This window comes from Capra hircus, chromosome 2, assembly GCF_001704415.2.
Source record: "Capra hircus breed San Clemente chromosome 2, ASM170441v1, whole genome shotgun sequence".
NCBI lineage: Eukaryota > Metazoa > Chordata > Mammalia > Artiodactyla > Bovidae > Capra > Capra hircus.
The window spans coordinates 80,244,869-80,268,623 of NC_030809.1; the positions used below are offsets into that span (position 1 = coordinate 80,244,869).

The 23,755-nt window shown below is 34.3% G+C and overlaps 1 protein-coding gene across 1 annotated transcript in view; it reads right to left on the minus strand.

The window, feature by feature from the left end:
- LRP1B (LDL receptor related protein 1B) overlaps window positions 1-23,755 on the minus strand; it is a 2,198,408-nt gene that overhangs the window by 799,496 nt on the left and 1,375,157 nt on the right. Inside the window, 1 exon segment of the mRNA XM_018062463.1 lies at window positions 5,250-5,450. Within this exon segment, the coding sequence (XP_017917952.1) occupies window positions 5,250-5,450 (201 nt within the window).

Below are 23,755 nucleotides of genomic sequence, written 5' to 3' on the forward strand. Positions count from 1 at the left end.
ATGTTTTGTTCTCTATGGAAATTCACCCAGTTCAAAAATTTGGACTGGAAAGTTAAGGCTTTCAAAATTATTCTCTGCACATTTTAAACTCCTTTATGGGTTAACTATTCTTCATATTTGTCACCATAAAAGATATTACAGCAATAAGAAAAGGAAAATGACTACATTAACTGTTGTCTCTAAGAATTCAATTCAAGTTTAGTATTATTTTAAAGAAAAAAATAAATTCTTTTCCTGGTTCCTCCAAGTATGTTTGTTCACCTGTAATCATAATCATTTCAAAATAGCAGTCGTTTCAAAGTATTTGCCCCATTTTAGTTCAATTGACGTTCTTTTTCAAGAGAATTACTGTAAAGTAATGTCATCATACACAGCAGGTGAAAAAAACTGTTACAATGCTTTTAGCTTATTTCAAGTATGATTGTTCTCTCACTATTCAAATGTCTCTTTCTGATACTACCTTTAGAATTAAGTCATAGATTTTAGGATAAATGCAAATTCACACTGAAATATACAACTTAACATGTATAATTGAATGGCAATATCACTCGTCCCTTGCCAATTTCCCCTTAACCCTAAACCTATCACCCTGTAGTTTCTTTCAAACTTTTGTTACCTGAGAAAGATGCTCTCATTGACCAAATTCCAATCAAGCATCTCTTAATCTTTCAACTAGCCCTCAGTCTTAGCCAATAAAAACTGCAGATTCTCAGCAAAAACAATTTCATTGTAAAATCTTCTCCCCATCCCCTTCTTCTCAACCTAATAAAAGACTTGGACAAATAGTACAGTTTCTTTTTTTCTTTTTTTTAAATTAAAAATAACTTTTTAATTTGATGAGAATGCTCAATTTAATTAACAACATTCAGTGAGAAGAATGGTTTTATCTTTGAACTCTCTTTCTTTTTTTTTTTTTAATTTTTTTTTATTTTTTAAATTTTAAAATCTTTAATTCTTACATGCGTTCCCAAACATGAACACCCCTCCCACCTAGAATGACCTCAGCCCCCTTACGGTGCCTGCCTTCAAAAGCTCCATGACTCCATGAAGAATTCATTGTCTCAGCCACAACCTGATGATAGGCAGACAGCCCTCTGAACCCCATCTTAGAACAATTATTTTTGAAAGCTTGCAATATAAATCCCTTTTTTTTTTTTTGCACCCTTTCCATGTAAATCTTCTACCACCCAGAGTGTTTTGTTTTTTGTTTTCTTTTTTTTTTTTTTGAGCACCTGCAAGTCAACTTTTGAAAGATAAACATTCGAAGAGATAACTCTCTCAGTCTTACTCCCAGCTTTTGTGAGCATCTTGCTCTGATTTATACCACTGCCTCCAGTCCTAAGGGATTCCCTGATGGCTCAGTGGTAAAGAATCCACCTGCCAGTGCAGGAGACTTGAGTTTGATCTCTGGGTTGGGAAGATCCCCTAGAGAAGGAAATGGAAACCCACTCCAGTATGGAGTGGTGGGGAATCCCATGGACAGATGAGCTTAGTTGGCTACAGTCCTGGGTTCACAAAGAGTTGGACATGACTTAGCGATTAAACAACAACTCCAGTTATAAAGATAAGAGAAGTTAGTATCTTCTCTGGAATGAGCACGAATTAATAAAACAGGAGGCCTAGACACATGCACCCTTCCTCTCCTATCTCAAACCCCCCAACCCCACACCCCTGCTTAACATCCCTAAGCATATCCCAGCCTTTAAAGTTTCTCACCATTTGTTTTGATGAAGCTGATTTCAATTTATGTTGGACACTCATCCTATTGCAATAGTTATTACTGAATAAGATATATTTTACCATTTTAATTAGTTTTCAGTTTTGCATATTTTTGACATACTTTTGTAACAAAAATCAACAGTTAACTCCCATCACGAATGATTAAAATCTTGTGCATGCGTTTAGTTGCTAAATCATGTTTGACTCTGTTGAGACCTCATAGACTGTAGCCTACCAGACTCCTCTGTCTGTGGGATTTTCTGGGCAAGAATATTGGAATGGGTCGCAATTCCCTCCTCCAGAGGATTATCTTGACCCAGGGATTGAACCCATGTCTCCTGTGTTGGCAGATGGTTTCTTTATCACTGAGCCATTTGTTTCTTAAGTGCATATGCATTTCCTTTTGAAATCACTTAAAATTCCCCCTAGGGGGTGGGGTGGGAATCTTTTCACTAGGATTAAATTCCCTAAGCTTTTTTTTTTTAATTTTATAGATCAGATTTATTTGGAGAAAACAACCTCGCTAAACAAAGGATGGAAGTTTACATCTGAAGACATCTCCCAAGTATTGAGTCTACAGATTTCAAGTTATTTTCATAATTTTTACATTTACTAAGGAGCAGGATAGGAATCATGTCTGTTTTTGTTTCAACAGTAGGTAGGATAGCAGAGAGGGAAAGAAGAACTATTTTGGATATAACTATTTGGAAGGAGTTGACATGAAGTGGGTCAACCCTACAGTTTCATCCTCTATAGCAAATGGCTTAAAAAAACCTTGTCAACTTAGGGTATCTCTTTCTAAAAGCCACTTCTTAGCTACTAACTTATTCATGTCAATGATTTAAAGTTAATTCACTTGGTATATTTTTCATGTCCACTGGGTAAATGACTCATGATGCCCATTGCTGCAGCACTCAAACCAACACCCTTGTCTGGCTGGACAGGACCTAACCTAGGATTGATAGGGGAAAAAAAACTTGAAAACAGAACAAAATGTCTTTTCTCTACAGGTACCAATATTGCTGATAAATGAATGATACCAAACAAAATTGTGGGGAACTAAAACATCGTACAAAATGTTTATAGTGCTTTGTATTTCACCTATTTCAGTATTTATGTGATTAGATCAAATTTTTCTAGAAAATGGTGGTTAAATAATTTGATGAGTCACTGTTTATTCTGCTATGGTAATAGATTGATACTGTATAATCCTGTGGATGTCCCTTAGTTAATCTGGCTGAATTAAGCCACTAATAATTACAGCAACTATCTAGGACTCATATTCTTCAAAAGTAAAATAAGTGTTCCATGAGTTAAAAAAAGATTACCATCTACATAACTGATGGTACAGAGGAGCACATACAAGCACTTATTTCTTTTAGGACAAAGAAGAGCCTTCTGCAATTCAATTCCTTGACCAGTGCTTGTTTTCGTTTTTCAGTGTTCCAGTTCTTCCTCAACTTCATCTCATAAAGGACAGAGTGTATGAGTTCAATATGCCACAGTGCTACAATCAGGATAAAAATGTCTTTTTATCTTCTCTGGTACTTTCAAACCCAGCTTTAGAGATCTTTTATACTGTCTATAATTATTAAAAATCATTGACCAAAGTTTCTTGGCCAATGAGTACAGTAGTTTGATAAGCAAGAGCTGAGTTTCAATCTTGAAGTAGAGAAATAAATTCAGAAGAAATTCCCTTTCCTTTTTTTATTTTCCCAATTGAAGGAGCAGAGGATAGGAAAATAAAGTTGCATTTTCTTATGATTTTTTTCATTTTTCTAATGACAGATTTTCTCTTTATTTTCTTTTGTTTCCTTCACTTACCCCAAAAGGTGAAAAAAAGGTAGAAAACCACTAATTTATTTCAATACCTGAAATACATCAGATATTATTACCATGATTTCCTGACAGACATCATTATGTCCATTTTTTATGGAGAAACTGACAATTCCAGAAATTGAGCCACCTTTCTGGGTGATTTAATCAAAATAATTGAAGAAGAGAATTCAAACCTGTCAAAAATCACATTTTTTCCCACGATTGCACACTTTTAATTTTAATACTGCCGATAGTTTCCCTCTTTTAGAAACTACATGAGCAATTTTCATATACTGTAAGGCAAGAGATCTTTCCATCCACCAAACTACTTTATCAGGGAGAACAAGCTGGAAGAAAAAGAAGTGAATACATGTAAACTAACTCTGTCATCCCTTAATTGCATTTTTTTGTTTAATTTTTAAAGCTTTTGCTTGTTTAAATGTTAGCAATGCTGAATGGAGGCTATTGTATTTACTGTTTCAAGGTTATTCTATAGAATCACAGATTGTTTGGAAGATATTTTATTGCACAAAGTTTAAAAATAATATGTCTTTTTATATCACTCAGTATGCTATTAATGCTCAATTCAGATAAAAATGTGATAATTGTAGACTTAAACGTAGTTGTCTTCCTATTTCCAATCAGGTAGCTTCATAATTTCCTAAAGTCATTTTCTTATTGCCTCAAGTCATCTCATTATTGTTCTTATCATTCTGTAAACTCATTACTCTATTGATGTCACCTTCAGTATTGTCTGGAAAACATATTTTTTAAAATCTCCTTGTTAAATCTCTGATCTCCCCACAGAGAAGGAAATGTAATTGCTTTATATGTGCTGGTGGCACAAGGAGATGGCTAGTGGCAAGTTATTTCAAAGCTCAAAAGCTATCAGATTGAACTCATTTTAACTAGAGAAAGCATTCTCAAGGAAGCTACTGTATGAGAACTAAAAACTTCTGAGAAAATCATATAAAATTGAATAATAGACTGAGTGACTAATACTTTCTCTTCATTATCCAGTTTCTTCCTCGTACCTTTCTAAAAATGGTTTCTAGTATACCGATCAGAAGGCCAGACAAAATCTATTGGATGGCAGTAAACTTCATCTCAGGGTTTAGCAATAACAGTAATCTCCTTTAGTAATAACAGGAATCTTCTGTTCTGAGTGACTCACTGACGAAAAAATAATCAGTTCAGTTGTGGAAACAACATTGAATATTCAGAGATCTTATGTGAAAAAAGTGTTAGTCACTCAGTCATGTCCGACTCTTCACAAGCTCATAGACTGTAGCTTGCCAGGCTTGTCTATCCCCTACCCACGGAATTCTCCAGGCAAGAATACTAGAGTCAGTAACCATTTCTTCCTCCAGGGGATCTTAGTGACCCAGGGGTTGAACCCAGGTCTCCTGTACTGCAGGCAGATTCTTTACCCTCTGAGTCACCAGGGAAACCCAAGTGAGGAACACAGCTATACAACTGTTAGGTTAGCTGGATGAACGTTAAACTTATCTGCTTCATTTTTAGAAATTTATGGTCATATTTAAATTTTCAAATAAATATACCATACCTGCAAAATATAAGTAGGGTTCATGCTAAAATTTACATTTAAAAGGAATGACTGGAAGGAGCTAATGCTTCTAGAAAGAGTATCAAGGAGTACACTAAAAGGTTCTAGTCTTCAGAGAGAAGCAAGGCAGTGAAATGTACAATACCACAGAGGTCGCCTTCATCAGACCCATCAGGACAATCCCGTCTCCCATTGCAGAGTTTCTCTGGCTGCAGGCAGACTGAGGTGTCATTAGCACAAGGGTACTTGGGTGGTCCACACAAGAAATTGTCACAATCATCTTCATCTGATTGATCTTCACAATCAATATCTCCATCACAGACCCAGGCTTTGCTGATGCATCTCCCTTAAGAAAATAGAAACAACATGCATTTGATTTTTGCAATTAAGCCATGGTAATAACAAGTAATCATTGTCTTCAGTCAGAGCAGAACAAATTGCTATTAACAAGAAATCTATTTGGTGACAGTGTGACAGCTTATTTTCACAAAGAAATTTGAGTAGTACTTGTCCTGATTGTTAACAGTGTTCTAGGCATGAAAGCCTTGATGCTTTCTTCAGTTTCAAGTTATTGACTTACTCTATTAAAAAAAAAAAAGTATAACTAATTAAAAGTCTAATTACAATAATTTTAAGAGCAAATTTTAAAATATATTTTATAGTAGTATAGTCCCTTTCAGAGGCCTAAATTTATATAAGTGCTATCAGTGTCTTCTGGAGCTCTAAAATTAAGTAAATGCTTATTTTTAAGATGACAATGTCTCTCTTTTTACATTCATAACCTTAAAATTTCAACTTCTCATATTCAGACTATGTACATGCCCTTTCACAGAAGAATATAAAATATTACTAAACATTTTAGTAGTTAAGATATATACAGACAAAATTTAAGGAAATATGTTTTCTTTATTGACTTTAAAAGAAAAACAAATTATTATTTAGCCAGAATATTTCAAAAGCAAATGTGAAATTACTGGAGAGCAATATTTTTGTTATTGTAAATTGCTTTATTGAAAAGTATTCCTTTCCAGAATATTTATATTTTTCATCTAATTAAAATTATGTTTTCTAAATTATACAATATTAAGGTATAATGGGAATAAAAAATCTACCTAAAAGGGTAAATACTAGTTATTGGCTGATTACATACCAACATCTCATGAAATGAGTGGGGCAAATTAAAAGGAAATGGAAAAATATTATATTGTAAAATTCAGACTTAAATTGAAAAAAGTAGGGGAAACCACTAGAGCATTAAGGTATGACCTAAATCAAATCACTTTTGATTATACAGTAGAAGTGAGAAATAGATTTAAGGGACTGTTCTGATAGACAGAGTGCATGATGAAGTATGGACAGAGGTTCATGACATTGTCCAGGAGACAGGGATCAAGTCCATCTTCATGGAAAAGAAATGAAAAAAGCAAAATGGCTGTCTGGGGAGGCCTTACAAATAGCTGTGAAAAGAAGAGAGGCGAAAAGCAAACGAGAAAAGGAAAGATATAAGCATCTGAATGCAGAGTTCCAAAGAATAGCAAGAAGAGATAAGAAAGCCTTCCTCAGTGATCAATCCAAGAAATAGAGGAAAAGAACAGAATGGGAAAGACTAGAGATCTCTTCAAGAAAATTAGAGATATCAAGGGAACACTTCATGCAAAGATGGGCTCGATAGAGGACAGAAATGGTATGGACCTAACAGAAGCAGAAGATATTTCGAAGAGGTGGCAAGAATACACAGAAGAACTGTACAAAAAAGATGTTCATGACCAAGATAATCACAATGGTGTGATCACTCACCTAGAGCCAGACATCCTGGAATGTGAAGTCAAGTGGGCCTTAGAAAGCATCACTATGAACAAAGCTAGTGGAGGTGATGGAATTCCAGTTGAGCTATTTCAAATCCTGAAAGATGATGCTGTGGAAGTGCTGCACTAAATATGCCAGCAAATTTGGAAAACTCAGCAGTGGCCACAGAAGTGGAAAAGGTCAGTTTTCATTCCAATCCCAAAGAAAGGCAATGCCAAAGAATGCTCAAAGTATCGCACAATTGCACTCATCTCACATGCTAGTAAAGTAATGCTCAAAATTCTCCAAACCAGGCTTCACAATATATGAACCATGAACTTCCAGATGTTCAAGCTGGTTTTAGAAAAGGCAGAAGAACCAGCAACCAAATTGCCAACATCCGCTGGATCATCGAAAAAGCAAGAGAGTTCCAGAAAAACATCTATTTCTGCTTTATTGACTATGCCAAAGCCTTTGACTATGAGGATCACAATAAACTGTGGAAAATTCTGAGAGAGATGGGAATACCAGAACATCTGACCTGCCTCTTGAGAAACCTGGATGCAGGTCAGGAAGCAACAGTTAGAACTGGACATGGAACAACAGACTGGTTCCAAATAGGAAAAGGAGTACGTCAAGGCTGTATATTGTCACCCTGCTTATTTAACTTATATGCAGCATACACCATGAGAAACGCTGGGCTGGAGGAAGCATAAGCTGGAATCAAGATTTCTGGGAGAAATATCAATAACCTCAGATATGCAGATGACACCACTCTTATGGCAGAAAGTAAAGAAGAACTAAAGAGCCTCTTGATGAAAGTGCAAGGGGAAAGTGAAAAAGTTGGCTTAAAGCTTCAGAAAATGAAGATCATGGCATCTGGTCCCATCACTTCATGGGAAATAGATGGGGAAACAGTGAAAACAGTGTCAAACTTTATTTTTGGGGGCTCCAAAATCACTGCAGATGGTGACTCATGAAATTAAAAGACACTTACTCCTTGGAGGGAAACTTATGGCCAACCTAGACAGCATATTGAAAAGCAGAGACATTACTTTGCCAACAAAGGTCCATCTAGTCAAGGCTATGGTTTTCCAGTGGTCATGTATGGATGTGAGAGTTGGACTGTGAAGAAAGTTGAGTGCCGAAGAATTGTTGCTTTTGAACTGTGGTGTTGGAGAAGACTCTTGAGAGTCCCTTGGACTGCAAGGAGATCCAACCAGTTCATTCTAAAGGAGATCAGTCCTGGGTGTTCTTTGGAAGGAATGATGCTAAAGCTGAAACTCCAGTACTTTGGCCACCTCATGCGAAGAGTTGACTCATTGGAAAAAACTCTGATGCTGGGAGGGATTGGGGGCAGGCGGAGAAGGGGATGACCGAGGATGAGATGGCTGGATGGCATCACCAACTCGATGGATGTGAGTTTGAGTGAACTCCGTGAGTTTGTGATGGACAGGGGGCCTGGCGTGCTGCGATTCATGGGGTCGCAAAGAGTCGGATACAACTGAGCGACTAAACTGAACTGAACTGAATTGTTATTATGTATTTAAAGGTTTTCTTCAAACTTAAGCCTATTGAGTTTTAATGTACTTGAATACTGGTGAAAAGATGTTTCACTTATAGAAATATGGTAACAATTTTCCATGCTATATGTCAAATGAGAGGAAAACATAAATGATCAGTTCCACATGTAATATAAAAATATTCTCTAATATTCAATGTTATTTATTTATCATAATATTCTTAAAAAAGAATGGATGAATATTTCAATAATGACTTTGATTATAAATGGAGGAATATTATAAATCTTCATATAATACCATAACTAAAACAATGTTAATATTTTATATTACCTGGAAATATTATGTAGTACAATTAGACAGTAGAAAGACTTAGGCATAAAACTAGAAAATAATATCATCATATGAAGTTTATATAATTGCATAATTATAAGTCAGTAAAACTAAGTTAGAACTATAAGAAACTGAGAATTTTAAAAAATGTAGATAGCTTCAAAAACCCTACAGAAAAGTCAATAGGTCCCATATATATAAAGACAACAGAAGAGAAGGTCAGCCAAGAAATCTACTGCAAAACAAAGTATTTTGGGTTAAACTATAAGAACTGTATATTATTTGTATGAGAAACATCAAAATTTTATTTTAAAAAACTCAAAAGAAGCCTTGAATACAGACACAGTTTGATTTCAGAAATAAATATATTAATAGAAAAGTATTATTTTTTCTCAAATTAATCTCATCCCATTTTTAATTATATTATTTTAATCCCATGAACTTATCCTAAACTTAAGAAAATAAAACTGCAAATATTATGAGGCATCTTCTAAAAAACACAGACAATTTGCTGAGTAGGAACTATATATGCCAAATATTTAGAAATGTTTTAAAAGTAACATTAGTTAAATTTTGTCATAATGGAATATAACTATGCATCAATAATTAAATAGCATAGTGACATCAGAAGTAAAGTCACTAGGTATGTGGTTTTAATATGCAAAAATTGACAATTCAAAATAGTAGAGAATAAATAATTACAAAATTAATGCTGTTAGGATTATTGATGGGCCACCTGGAGAAAAATAAAAGGCTGAATCTTCACTCAATATTTACACCAAAATAAATTAAAGACAGATCAAAGAAGTGTTTTAAAACAGAAATGATGAAAGCAAAACATCCTAGAATAAAATAGTTATTAAAACAAAACCCTGAAATGGTCATTATACAAACACAGAGAGCATAAAGGACAAGCTGATAAACTTAAATACTGTCCACATTGAACTATAAAATTCATCTATAAAGTCAAAATAAAGTCAATAAAACAGAAAAAGAAATCATTCTATTTGACAAAAAAATGACACATTACTTTGAAATATAAAAGGTTCATATATATCAGTATGATAAAAATCAGTAAACCAGTACAAGGTTTATAATGAATCGATAATGGCTTACCAACATATGGAGTTAAAAACATCTTTCAACTTAAAAAAATAAAAACAACAATTTGATAGCATTTTTCCTCTCCTGGATTAAGATTAAAAAGCTGTATAACACATAGATAAATTTGACAAAGGTATGGAAAACAACTCCAGTGTTAAAGGGGCTACAGATTGGGATCATCTCTTTGTAAGGCAATATTATAAAACTAGTAATGAAAAATATATCAACAGTTCTCCACTGTAACTTTAATTTTAGAATATTTTTCCATTGGTATATTATGCCTAAATGTACAAAAATACATAAATGAGGATGTGTGTTGCTGCTTTGTCTATATTAGCAAAAGTCTGGTAACAAGTAAAATTCAGACTGCAAGACTGGCAACATCAATTACAATGCATCCATACACTGAAATTATATACTTGAGTGAAAAACAATGAGTTAATTCTCCATAAGTTAAAATAAAACAATCTCCCTATCATATTAATATAAAGGAACAACAAGTGAGTATGCTGTAGATATTCTTTTATGTTAGAACTATCTGTTTAGCAATATGTGTGACAATATTTCCATACATATGTCAATATATAGGCTTGTCTCTACATGAATTTTTTCTGGAGGGTTGCTGCTGCTGCGGCTGCTAAGTCGTGTCAGTCATGTCCGACTCTGTGTGACCCCACAGACGGCAGCCCACCAGGCTCCCCCGTCCCTGGGATTCTCCAGGCAAGAACACTGGGCTACACAGGAAATAATTAAAACTGATTGCCTCTGGTGGGGAAGTCTTAAGGTACATGGGAGTAGGAGATAGATTAATTTTTCATCAAAACCTTTTGTGTTACTTTATTTTCCCTTCCACTATATTTCTGTATAATTTTTCAAAATATACTAGCTCATTTTAAAATGGTAAATATGAGACATGTAACATGTGCCACAAAGTCTGGTAGTTTCTACAGATACAGAGGTTACCCTGTGCCTTATATTTTCCAAGAGACTTTAGGTAATATAAAAAAAGGCATAAGACACATTCCCTGTCCCCAGGGAGTTTATAATCTAGTTACTTTTGCTATGTTACAAGAGATATGAATAAATATGAATAAACAGCTCAGATAAAATCTACAAGTTTCAATAGCTCTTTCTTCCCAGGTATTTTGCAGGGGATGTTTGAAACAATTGCTTTTCCCTTTCTTGTTTAGTTTTAATTTTTATACAAAAGGAAGGTAAGAGGATACTCCAGGTATGATAAGTTAAATTTCTATTTCATGACCATCAGTTGGGTAAAACTGAAAAGCAAATGACCTTAGTAAGTATGCTGAAAGATTGTTCATTTTTACTCGATTTACAGCAGGACAAATCCTTACATAGTCAAATCACTAGATGTGACAATAAAAAAACTTCAATATTACAACTATTCTTGTTTAAGCTCCCTCCTTTATATATAAGAGAGCTGAAACTCAGATCAAGTTAATATTTTTAAAACACCCGTGGTGGATTCATGTCAATGTATGGCAAAACCAATACAGTATTGTAAAGTAAAATAAAATAAAGTAAAAATAAAAATTTTAAAAAAATTCAAGAAAATAAAAAAATAAAGACTAATAATATTAAAATGTGTTATAAATTATAAATATCCACAATATCTAAAAAAAACAAAAGCTTTAAAAATGACTTAAAAAAAACCTGTGCACAAATAAATTCAAATAACCAAGTCAACCAAGTTCAAATTGTCTTTACTAATTCTTCTTTAAAGAGATATCATGTGCTAGAAAAATTCAGTGTTTATTATCAAATTGAGCTTTACATAATATTTTCAAACTGATTAATAAAGATGCAGGACTCTTTTGGAAACTGTAGTTTTGTCCTTTGAGCAAAAAGAATAAGAATGGCTGAGCAACAATAGCAATGACAAAAAGCAGATAATAGCAAAAGTCAGCTACTGGTATTATAGAAGCTACTATAATCACTTAAATCTCATTCGCTCTCTCTCATACACTCAGGACATTGTAAGGACTATTTTGATTTGTGTATCCTTGAGATACATAGTTTAGGTTAAGTCAGTACAAAATCAACAGGTATAGGAAAACTAAGAGTTCCTAGGAGTTATTAGAATCTGTGTTGCTTTCCTGAATTCGTACTATCACTTCCAGATTTTGCTTGTCTCTGCTAAACTGTTTTGGCTATTAAAAAAAAAAAAAAGTGAGAGAGCGATTTATTCATTTGTAAACTGCTAACTTTCTTTTGTCTTAATGAGAGACAACAGGCTATAACAGAACAATTTCTGTTCTGGGATACAACTGGCAGTTAATGTCAAGAATATGGGTACTTTGAAAAAATTCAAATGGATTTATTTAAAAATATTATTTTTTGAATATTGGTTTTTGAAATGCAATTTTTCTGTAATTTTTACACTCCATAAAACATACATATTTATTTAACAACATTTGACTTCATTTCAATTCAGCAAATATTTATTGAGTACTTTGTACCTGTCTAGCTACTGAACACTGTAGAAAAAAATAAAGAAAAATCCCTGACCTTGTGGAGCAATAAGTCTAGTACTGACAAGTGTTCTATAAAGAAAGGATAAGATAAAAGCCATATAACCATCACAGAGTGCTACGGAATTTCAGAGAGCTAGAAAATATGTGTGATTGAAAGGCTCAGAAAAAAGCTTTACTAAGATGTTATTTGGGAAGAGATTTCGAACAGTGGCAGTGAATATTAGATATGGACACAAGAAAAAAGGCATTTCATATAAACAGCTGTCTTATGTGTACAGCCTTAACATTCAAAAATATATCCTCTGCAAAATAAAAAGCAAGTAAAAGGAAAAAGAGAGAGAAAACAGTTTAATGGTGTGGTGTTTATTTCTGCTATCGAATGGGAATGTGTCAGGGCATAGATACTGAAACCAAGTCAACTCCTTCTTAATTTGATCTCTTCTATTTCTGTGTGAATCCACTATAAAATTATATTCTCTATATTTAATTTCTCAGTTCAGTTCAGTCGCTCAGTTGTGTCTGACTCTGCAACCCCATGGACTGCAGCATGCCAGGCCTCCCTGTCCATCACCAACTCCTGAAGCTTACTCAAACTCATGTCCATTGAGTCATTGATGCCATGTCATCTGCTGTTGTTCCCTTCTCTTCCTGCCTTCAATCTTTTCCAGCATCAGGGTCTTTTCCAGAGTCAGTTCTTCACATCAGGAGACCAAAGTATTAGAATTTCAGCTTCAGCATCAGTCCTTCCAATGAATATTTAGGACTGATTTCCTTTAGGATAGACTGGTTGGATCTCCTTGCAGTCCAAGGGACTCTCAAGAGTCTTCTGCAACACTACAATTCAAAAGCATCAATTCTTTGGCACTCAGCCTTCTTTATAGTTCAACTTGCACATCCATAATGACTACTGGAAAAATCACAGCTTTGACTAGATGGACCTTTGTTGGCAAAGTAATGTGTTTGCTTTTTAATATGCTGTCTAGGTTGGTCATAGCTTTTCTTCCAAGGAGCAAGCATCTTTTAATTTCATGGCTGGAATCACCATCTGCAGTGATTTTGGAACCCTCAGAAATAAAGTCTGTCAACTGTTTCCATTGTTTTCCCATCTATTTGCCATGAAGTGATGGGACTGGATGCCATAATTTTTATTTCATGCTAAATATTATTTTCTTCATGATAGAGTTTTATGTGTTAATTTTCATCAGAAACATACATACTGAGTTTTATGGATAATTTTCAATGATAATTATGAGTATATGCAGTTTTAATTTTATTTGTTGAATTTACCCACATGTGAGATACAGTTCCTATATAAATGCATAGGTAGAAAAAGGGTAGAACTTCCTCCTGAAGCAGTAATAAGCCAGTTTGAAGTCACAGTTCATAAAGTGTTGATTGCTAATTCAAGGAGCTCAATAACCTCAAAAAATGTTTGATTTCAGCAAATGTTTTTGACAAAAAAATTGACATTGAAAAATTTTGACCAAGTCTGGGTGCATGTCCCAGTTTATGAAGTAAGAGGAAGCTGAAGATGTGAGTAGAATGGGTTGAAGATAATAGATGTCAGGGATGAAAACAGTAGACAACACAAAGTTCTGAGTGAGAAATAGCATAGGCTTAACCTTAAGCTCTAATGTGTGCATGGAAAAAATAGAATGGGTGATGTTAGAGAAAGTGTAGAGGTATCAGCAGTAGCACCCAGAAAGTCATTATACACTAGAAGTGTTAAAAGGTTGTTTCTCCTTTAAAACCAAATGTTTAAGAGAATGAAGATATCTCTAACAGATATAAGAGGGAAAGAATATATTGATTTGGAGAGGCAGTGGAATATTGAGCACAGCAAAGAAAAAAAAATGGATTTGAAGAGTTGGGTAAATATCTGTGGCAGAAATTTGGCAGGCATTTACCTGATGGTGATGGTTGAAACTTCAGGAACAGAAGAGTTTGCTATGTACACCTTGCAGAAAGATGAGAAGGAGCAAAATAAAATAAGTAAATAAATAAAGAGAAAAATGTATGCATTGTCTCAAATGAATTATGTATTCAATAGATATTTTTCTAATTATTTAACTATCATTATTTTTTACCATAGTTCCCTGGCCAGGAATTGAACCCATGTCCCCTGCATTGGGAGGGCAGAGTCTTAACCACTGGACCACGGGGAAAGTGTTCTCAATGGATATTTTTGAATTAAATATAAGGGATTGGCAAAGGGAAAAAGGTCAAGGGAAGGTGAAATAAAAATAGAAATCTAAATGGTGGGTAGAGAGAAGACAATTCAACATGAGATTTCATAATGAAAAGTTTCCAGGAAAGGACACGTGTTGAAGAGAAAGGTCAAGAATTGCAGAGAAAGAAATCACTGTTCTGTATTAATAGTCAAAGGTATTGTTGATTGAGCTCATTTTATGTTCTAGGCACTTTTTGTACATTCTAGTGTGACCATTATTATTATCATCTCTATTTTACAGATCAGAAAATTGAACCGTAGAGAGGTTTAGCATTTATGTGAATTAACATAGTTACTGAATGGCAGAGCAGAACACAAGACTGAGAAAAAAAATGGACTGAGAAATCATTCCTGGTAACCACTGAAACAGCAATTTCCATCAAAGGCAGGCAGAGGATATTAGACAGCAAAAGGTGAAGGAATAAATGAGAGAAATACATCAAGGTACATTACACAAGATAATTTAGCAAAGGGAAGGAAGAAAACATGAAAAGCTGATAAAATCAAGTGTTTTTGAACCTACTGTGCTAGGTATATTTTCAAAGAGAAAGAAAAATTGGTGTAGAGAAAGAAATTGAAGACATAAGCAAAAAAAAGTGACCAAGGTCCCACAGGATGTAGGTAGTTACAGGTTCAACAGCTGAAGAGTGCTTCTGGGCAAAATGAAGGGTTATTTATTTCTTTAGGTACAGGACTATGGGTAGGTGGGAGTAAGTATGCAGCAAAATGTTTAAAATTGCCACCAGGAGAAATTAAAAGAATACAGGGCTTATAAGAAGCTACACATAAATATATATGACTAGTTTCAGAGCACATAGACAATGGAGAGCTCACCATATTATTTCATCAGAAATAAACAGAAGTATCCACATGGTCAGTTATTGAAGGACAAAAAAGTGCTGTACTTACAAATTCTTCATATACCACTCATCATAAAATTATAACAAAATCAGTTTTCCATTGTAGGATAATTTTCTTTCTAATTATTCAGACTGATTTTTAACATGGATTAAATTCATCATTTTATTTTTTTTTTGTTTGTTTACTGATACAACAATGTGAGGAAGAAAAAAAATAAAAACCTAAAAATAAATGTGTTCTTTGCCATTCACACAAGCCCACAAGTGGAGTTTTATTACATTAGAGGATCAGAACAAACGATAATGTTTACGGAGCCACTGTCAGAGTCAGTCTTGTTATATTCCTTTGCTAAAGACTCCTTCATCCTTAATTCTTTTCTTTTTTTTCTGTTTATTTATTTTACTTTACAATATTGTATTTGTTTTGCCATTCAAGTCAAAGTATGGGTGTACATATGTTCCCCATCCTGAACCCCCCTCCCACCTCTCTCCCCATCCCTTTCCTCTAATCATCCCAGTGCACCAGCCCCGAGCACCCTGTATCATGCATTAAACCTGGACTGGCAATTCATTTCACATATGATAATTTACATGTTTCAGTGCCCTTCTCCCATGTCATCCCACCCTCTCCCTCTCCCACAGAGTTCAAAAGATTGTTCAATACATCTGTGTCTCTTTTGCTGTCTCACATACAGGGTTATTGTTACCATCTTTCTAAATTCCATATATATGCCATCCTTAATTCTTAACTCTACCCTGAGACATGACTTGAAAATGTATGTCGCTTTTTCCAAGGAATAGAGAGTGTAAGGTTATGGATCAGCACCAACCTATCACCTCTCCTGGAAAGATAGACCGTCATGAAAGAAGACTACAAGTATGACACCTTCCCACTTTTTTTCTAGCCTTCCTTCCCCCCTTTCAAAAACAAATACTGACAATAGTTTCTTATGAATCCTTCTAGAAATATTATTATTATAGAAAAAATATACCATTTTTAATTTTCCTTTATTTAAACAATATGATATACTATGGCCACTATTAAGTTCATTGAATTTTTATTCAACACTTAATTATAAGAAAACATCAATGTGAGTGTATTATAGTGATTCCCATTCATTATAATTGCTGCAAGGCTTTCTACTATGTGGATATACCATAATGTTTCTCCTTAACTTTACTTATGGTCTATATAGGTTGCTTGCAACATTTAGATATTAAAAACAATGTAGTGGCAAATAGCATATGAAACAATGATCCACATCACATGCCATTAGGGAAATGCAAACTAAAACAACAATACTACTATAAACCTATTAGAGTGATGGAATTCAAAATGCTGATATACTCAAATACTGGCCAGGATATGGAGCAATAAAAATTTCTCATTCATTTCTAGTGGGGGATGTAAAATTATATAGATATTTTGGAAGGCAATATGGCAGTTTCTTAAGAAACCAAACATATTCTTACCATATGATTCAGAAGTTACACTCCTTGGTATTTACCCAAATGAGTTGAAAACTTATATCCATACAAAAACTTATATACCGATGTTTATAGCCTCTTTACTCATAATTGTCAAAACTTGAAAGTAACCAAGTCACTTTTCAGTAGGTTGAATGAATTAAAAAGCTGTGGCACAATCTGAAAATAGGATCTATTCGGTGCCAAAAAGAAATGAACTAACAAGCCATTAAAAGACATGAAGGAAACCTAAATGAATGATACTAAGTGAGAGAAGCTTATTTAAGAAGGCTACATACTATTTGTATTTATATGACATTATGGAAAAGGCACAACTATGGAGACAGTAAGAAGATCAGATGGAAGGAAGGAGAGATGACAGACAGCTCAGAGGATTTTTAGGGCAGTGAAACTATGATACTATGGTAGCTCATATCATTAAATAGATGTCAAAATTCGTAGTTTGTACAACATCAAGAGTGAACTATAATGTAAACTATGGACTTTGGATGATAATGATCAATGCAGGAATACAGGATCACTGATTGTAACAGATATATCAAATGAGGACTTTTTTTATGGTGAATTAGTCCTTTAAGGCCAGAGAAGGCAATGGCACCCTACTCCAGTACTCTTGCCTGGAAAATCCCATGGACGGAGGAGCCTGGTGGGCTGCAGTCCATGGGGTCGCTGAGAGTCAGACACGACTGAGCGACTTCACTTTCACTTTTCAGTTTCAAGCATTGGAGAAGGAAATGGCAACCCACTCCAGTGTTCTTGCCTGGAGAATCCCAGGGATGGGGGAACCTGGTGGGCTGCCGTCTATGGGGTCGCACAGAGTCAGGCACGACTGAAGTGACTTAGCAGCAGCAGCAGCAGCAGTCCTTTAACGTATTGCTGGATTTGCTCATATTTTATCTAGAATAATGGTAATCATGGTCATCAGAGAGACAGTTTATAATTGTTGTGTGTATGGAAGGTACTAACTTTGGGAGTTGGAAAAATCAACGTTTTATTGCTTAAGAGTTATTACTCCTTTCCAATTCTCTGGAGGAGATGAAATGACAGTTGTAACAATGTTCCTTAAATATCTGGTAGAATTTTTCATCTGGACTTGAAACTTTTGGTGGAATAGTGAAAGGAGTTATATATTGATTAAAAAAAACTTTATAAAACATATTGCTTATATTTTCCTTTCCTGAATCGATTTTGGAAATTTATATTTTTAAAAAAGTTAAATGATTTTATTAATATAGGTTTTAAATTCATTTCTATCACTCTTCATAGATAGTTTCTCTAGTCTTATACTTTCTTCAGCATGTATGATTATTTTCTGATTCTCCTTTTTGGTACTATGCTTTCAATGTTTTTTTTTTTTTAATTAGATCAGTTAATAGATTAGCAATTTTACCTATTCTTTCAACAACCTAATTATTGAATTTTCAAATTACACTATTTTCTTTCTTCCAAATTTAAACATTAATTTGATTTTCTTTTTTCCTTACATTTGTTTATTTGTAACTTTCTGAGTTTGAGGTTGTATTAGTAAGGCAAGGTGAAAGATTTATATGATCTGAAGAGAAACCAGAGATAGCCAGGATAAGCTATGCTGCAGTAACAGATCCTAAAATCCAGTGACCTAACTCAGCAAGGTTTTTTGTTCACATAAAATCATGGGAAGTGATTTGCATTTCTCTAATAATGAGTGATGTTGAGCATCTTTTCATGTGTTTGTTAGCCATCCGTATGTCTTCTTTGGAGAAATGTCTATTTAGTTCTTTGGCCCATTTTTTGATTGGGTCGTTTATTTTCCTGGAATTGAGTTGCATAAGTTGCTTGTATATTTTTGAGATTAGTTGTTTGTCAGTTGTTTCATTTGCTATTATTTTCTCCCACTCAGAAGGCTGTCTTTTCACCTTGCTTATATTTTCCTTTGTTGTGCAGAAGCTTTTAATTTTAATTAGATCCCATTTGTTTATTTTTGCTTTTATTGCCAGAATTCTGGGAGGTGGATCATAGAGGATCCTGCTGTGAATTATGTCAGAGAGGGTTTTGCCTATGTTCTCCTCTAGGAGTTTTCTAGTTTCTGGTCTTACATTTAGATCTTTAATTCATTTTGAGTTCATTTTCGTGTGTGGAGTTAGAAAGTGATCTAATTTCATTCTTTTACAAGTGGTTGACCAGTTTTCCCAGCACCACTTGTTAAAGAGATTGTCTTTACTCCATTGTATATTCTTGCCTCCTTTGTCAAAGATAAGGTGTCCATAGGTGTGTGGATTTATCTCTGGGCTTTCTATTTTGTTCCATTGATCTATATTTCTGTCTTTGTGCCAGTACCATACTGTCTTGATGACTGTGGCTTTGTAGTAGAGCCTGAAGTCAGGCAAGTTGATTCCTCCAGTTCCATTCTTCTTTCTCAAGATTGCTTTGGTCTATTCGAGGTTTTTTGTATTTCCATACAAATCTTGAAATGATTTGTTCTAGTTCTGTGAAAAATATCACTGGTAGCTTGATAGGGATTGCATTGAATTTGTAAATTGCTTTGGGTACTATACTCATTTTCACTATATTGATTCTTCCAATCCACGAACATGGTATATTTCTCCATCTATTAGTGTCCTCTTTGATTAGAGAAACGCAAATCAAAACCACAATGAGGTACCACTTCACACCAGTCAGAATGTCTGCGATCCAAAAATCTGCAAGCAGTAAATGCTGGAGAGGGTGTGGAGAAAAGGGAACCCTCCTACACTGTTGGTGGGAATGCAAACTAGTACAACCACTATGGAAAACAGTGTGGAGATTCCTTAAAAAATTGCAAATAGAACTGCCATATGACCCAGCAATCCCACTGCTGGGCATACACACCGAGGAAACCAGAATTGAAAGAGACACATGTGCCCCAATGTTCATCGCAGCACTGTTTATAATAGCCAGGACATGGAAACAACCTAGATGTCCATCAGCAGATGAATGGATAAGAAAGCTGTGGTACATATACACAATGGAGTATTACTCAGCCGTTAAAAAGAATTCATTTGAATCAGTTCTGTTGAGATGGATGAAACTGGAGCCGATTGTACAGAGTGAAGTAAGCCAGAAAGAAAAACACCAATACAGTATACTAACACATATATATGGAATTTATAAAGATGGCAATGATGACCCTGTATGCAAGACAGCAAAAAAGACACAGATGTGTATAGCGGACTTTGGGACTCAGAGGGAGAGGGAGAGGGTGGGATGATTTGGAAGAATGGGGCATTGAAACATGTATACTATCATGTAAGAATCGAATCACCAGTCTATGTCTGATGCAGGATACAGCATGCTTGGGGCTGGTGCATGGGGATGACCCCGAGGGATGTTGTGGGGAGGGAGGTGGGAGGGGGGTTCATGTTGGTATCGAATGTACACCCATGGTGGATTCAGGTCAATGTATGTTGAAACCAATACAGTATTGTAAAGTAAAATAAAGTAAAAATAATTTTTTAAAAAAGAAAAGAAAAATTAAAAAAAAAAAAAGGGAAGTGAGTCTCCTTCCATCTTCTATGTATGCCTTCCAGAGTCATAATATAAAAGGCCACTAGGGCAGGAAGACAAGCAAAACCAAATAAACAAAAAGCTAACTAAAACAAAGCCAAAATAAAGATGCTCACCAAGCTTAACTGCGTCGTATGGAAATTATACAGTCCTGTACACTCACGACTCATTGACTAGAACTAGTCATTTGACCCCAAGAGAACTGCAAGAGTTGAGAAATGCAGTAAATCATCAAGAGGTTGTAAAATACCATGTCTAATACATATTGTTAAAAAACTATGTTTATTTTTTTAATTACTGAATGTAAATACAGATATCTCAAAAGTCTCAGAATAGTTTTAGTTTTTAACTATTTTAGAAATATAAATGCTACAAACAAAATATTATCTGAAAGTTTAGGTATATTTCTTGTAATTTTGTAAATTGGGTTTTAGTTGAATATAATTTTATAAATTTTGAACATTTTAAGATATATTTTTGGCTCAGTCCCTCTAACTAAAATGGCAAACTACTAGTAACAAACAAAAATTTATTACTCAGGATTAATAAAATTAATATATGTTAAAATAACTAAAATTTCAATGATTGTTTTTGAATTTTACACTATTTATATTTCTGCAATTGTTAAACTTTAAAGATATTATTACACTGAGAGTTCTGGGACACTTTGCATAAAAGTTTACAAAGTTATGATGTTTTCTCATAAGCAATGTTTTATTTATATTCCATATATTCTGACAAGTATGTACTTTTATTTTGTAGAAGTTCTTAAAGTCTAGCTTTATTCCCACTAGAATTAAGATTAAAAAGTACTTTATTATTATATTTAAAAGCAGAAGAGTGGTTTAATCTTCAAAATTACAGGTGTATTATATGATGATCAGATAATTTTGTCTAATTCACTTCTATTTCTTAAAATTTATTGAATTTGTTTCTGATAATAAATGCTCATTTAAAAATATTTCATAAGCCTTGTAAAATAAGATATTTTTCCTTCTAAGAATAGAGTTTTATTTTTATTAATGTGATCTAATCATTAATTCTTTAAATCTTTTATATTCTGGCTTATTTTTTTCTACTTAATTTTTCATACACTAAAACAAGTGAATACAATTTCTTTCTCTTGATATGGTTTTCACATTATGGGTTCTATAAATTTTGCTGTATAAAATTTCATAGCGTGTTTTAACATATTTAAGACTGAAAATCTTTATTGAAAATTGTGTTTTTATCATTGTGGTTTTCTAAGTCTCACTGAGGTTTTATTCTTGTTCCTACGCTCTCACTCATTCTCTCACTATATCCTATTTTCTTGCTGTTCTATTAATTTCCTAGTGACACTTTAGTGGAAAATGTCTTATACTTTGTGCCTCTAAATTAGTGGCATTTTTTAATGATTCTTACATAAATTTATTTCTGGTAGTTTCAGTACTTGATGACTTGGAGAATGTCCTAACACTCTCAATGTAATATTTTTAAGCTTTAACAATCACAGATTGGAGAAGGAAATGGCAACCCACTCCAGTGTTCTTGCCTGGAGAATCCCAGGGATGGGGGTGCCTGGTGGGCTGCCGTCTATAGGGTCTCACAGAATTGGAAGCGACTGAAGCAACTTAGCAGCAGCAGCAGCAGCAGCAACAATCACAGAAAGACTGGCCACAGAGAAATTGAATTGAAAAATAATACTATATGTGGCCTAATTTTCCTTATAACCTTGCCATTAATGTATAATATCAAAGGTTTCTTTTATTTTTCCATTTTAAAAAATTACATATTTTAGTTTCCTTTCCATGAGAGGACTTGAAATTTCCTCCCTGATTTCCTGACTATAATATACAGTTGATCCTCAAGCAATGTGGGGGTTAGGGGCACAGTTTAAAATCTATATATAACTTTTGATTGTCCCTAAAGTTAACTACTAACAGCCTACTGCTGACTAGAGCTTTTACACGTGTTTCGTATGATATATGCATTATATACTGTATTGTCACAATAAAGTAGGGTAGATAAAGAAAAACGTTATCAAGAAAATCATAAGGACGAGAAAACATATTTACAGTACTTTATTGTTCTCATAAGACTACATTGTCTATTCACAAGATGAATTGCCTGCCAGTGCCTACATCAATATTGTCTTATAAGATACAAAATACTGTAGATTTTATACATATTACCAACACTAGACATCAAAAATGAAAAGATAATGTGAATAAGATTTATATTTCTTTAAAGGTATAATAATTCATGCACTGATAATGAAGAAGAACCATGATTGCTATGGTTGCAATATGATTGCTTCATGGTACCCTAGGTACACACTAACAGAAGAATTGTTATAATTTTTATATCGTATGGTATTACAGTCATATTCTGATTATAGAACTATAAACATTGCTACATTTAAAAAAAAAACACCTATGATGATAGGCTGATACGTGCTTTCTCCGATTATGAGTGAAACAGACATATTGTATAGTAATATGACTGAAAACAATATAGAACACTAGGAAAACTAACACACCATTAATTTTATATTGCACTCACTTTATGTCTGTGTTAGGATAGGCTATCCAGGCTTCCCTGATAACTCAGTTGGTAAAGAATCTGTCTGCAATGCAAGAGACCCAGATTCGACTCCTGGGTTGGGAAGATCCACTAGAGAAGGGATAGGCTACCCACTCCAGTATTCTTAGGCTTCCCTTATGTCTCAGCTGGTAAAGAATCTGCCTGCAATGTGGGAGACCTGGGTTTGATACCACGGTTGGGAAGATTCCTTGAAGAAGGGAAAGGCTACCCACTCCGGTATTCTGGACTGGACAGTTATATAGTCCATGGGGTCATAAAGAGTCAGACATGACTGAGCAACTTTCACTTCACTTAGGATAGGCTATCCACTTCAATATAAGCCTTGCACATGATGTTCTACATGATGAAAACTTAGGTGATGGCAATGATAATGATACAAACTTCCCATTCAGTTCATGTTGAACAGTTATTAGATTTTATTTTTTTACATAAAGACACATATACATAAGAGGTAAGTTCATTAAAAGTAGGGCATGATGATTATTTACTATTTATTAGGTGGAAATTACTTTACTAGCATGTGAGATGAGTTCAATTGTGCAGTAGTTTGAGCATTCTTTGGTATGGCCTTTCTTAGGGACTGGAATGAAAAATGACCTCTTCCAGTCCTGCGGCCACTGCTGAGTTTTCCAAATTTGCTGGCATTTAGAGCGCAGCACTTCCACAGCATCAACTTTCAGGATTTGAAATAGCTCAACTGGAATTCCATCACCTCCACTAGCTTTGTT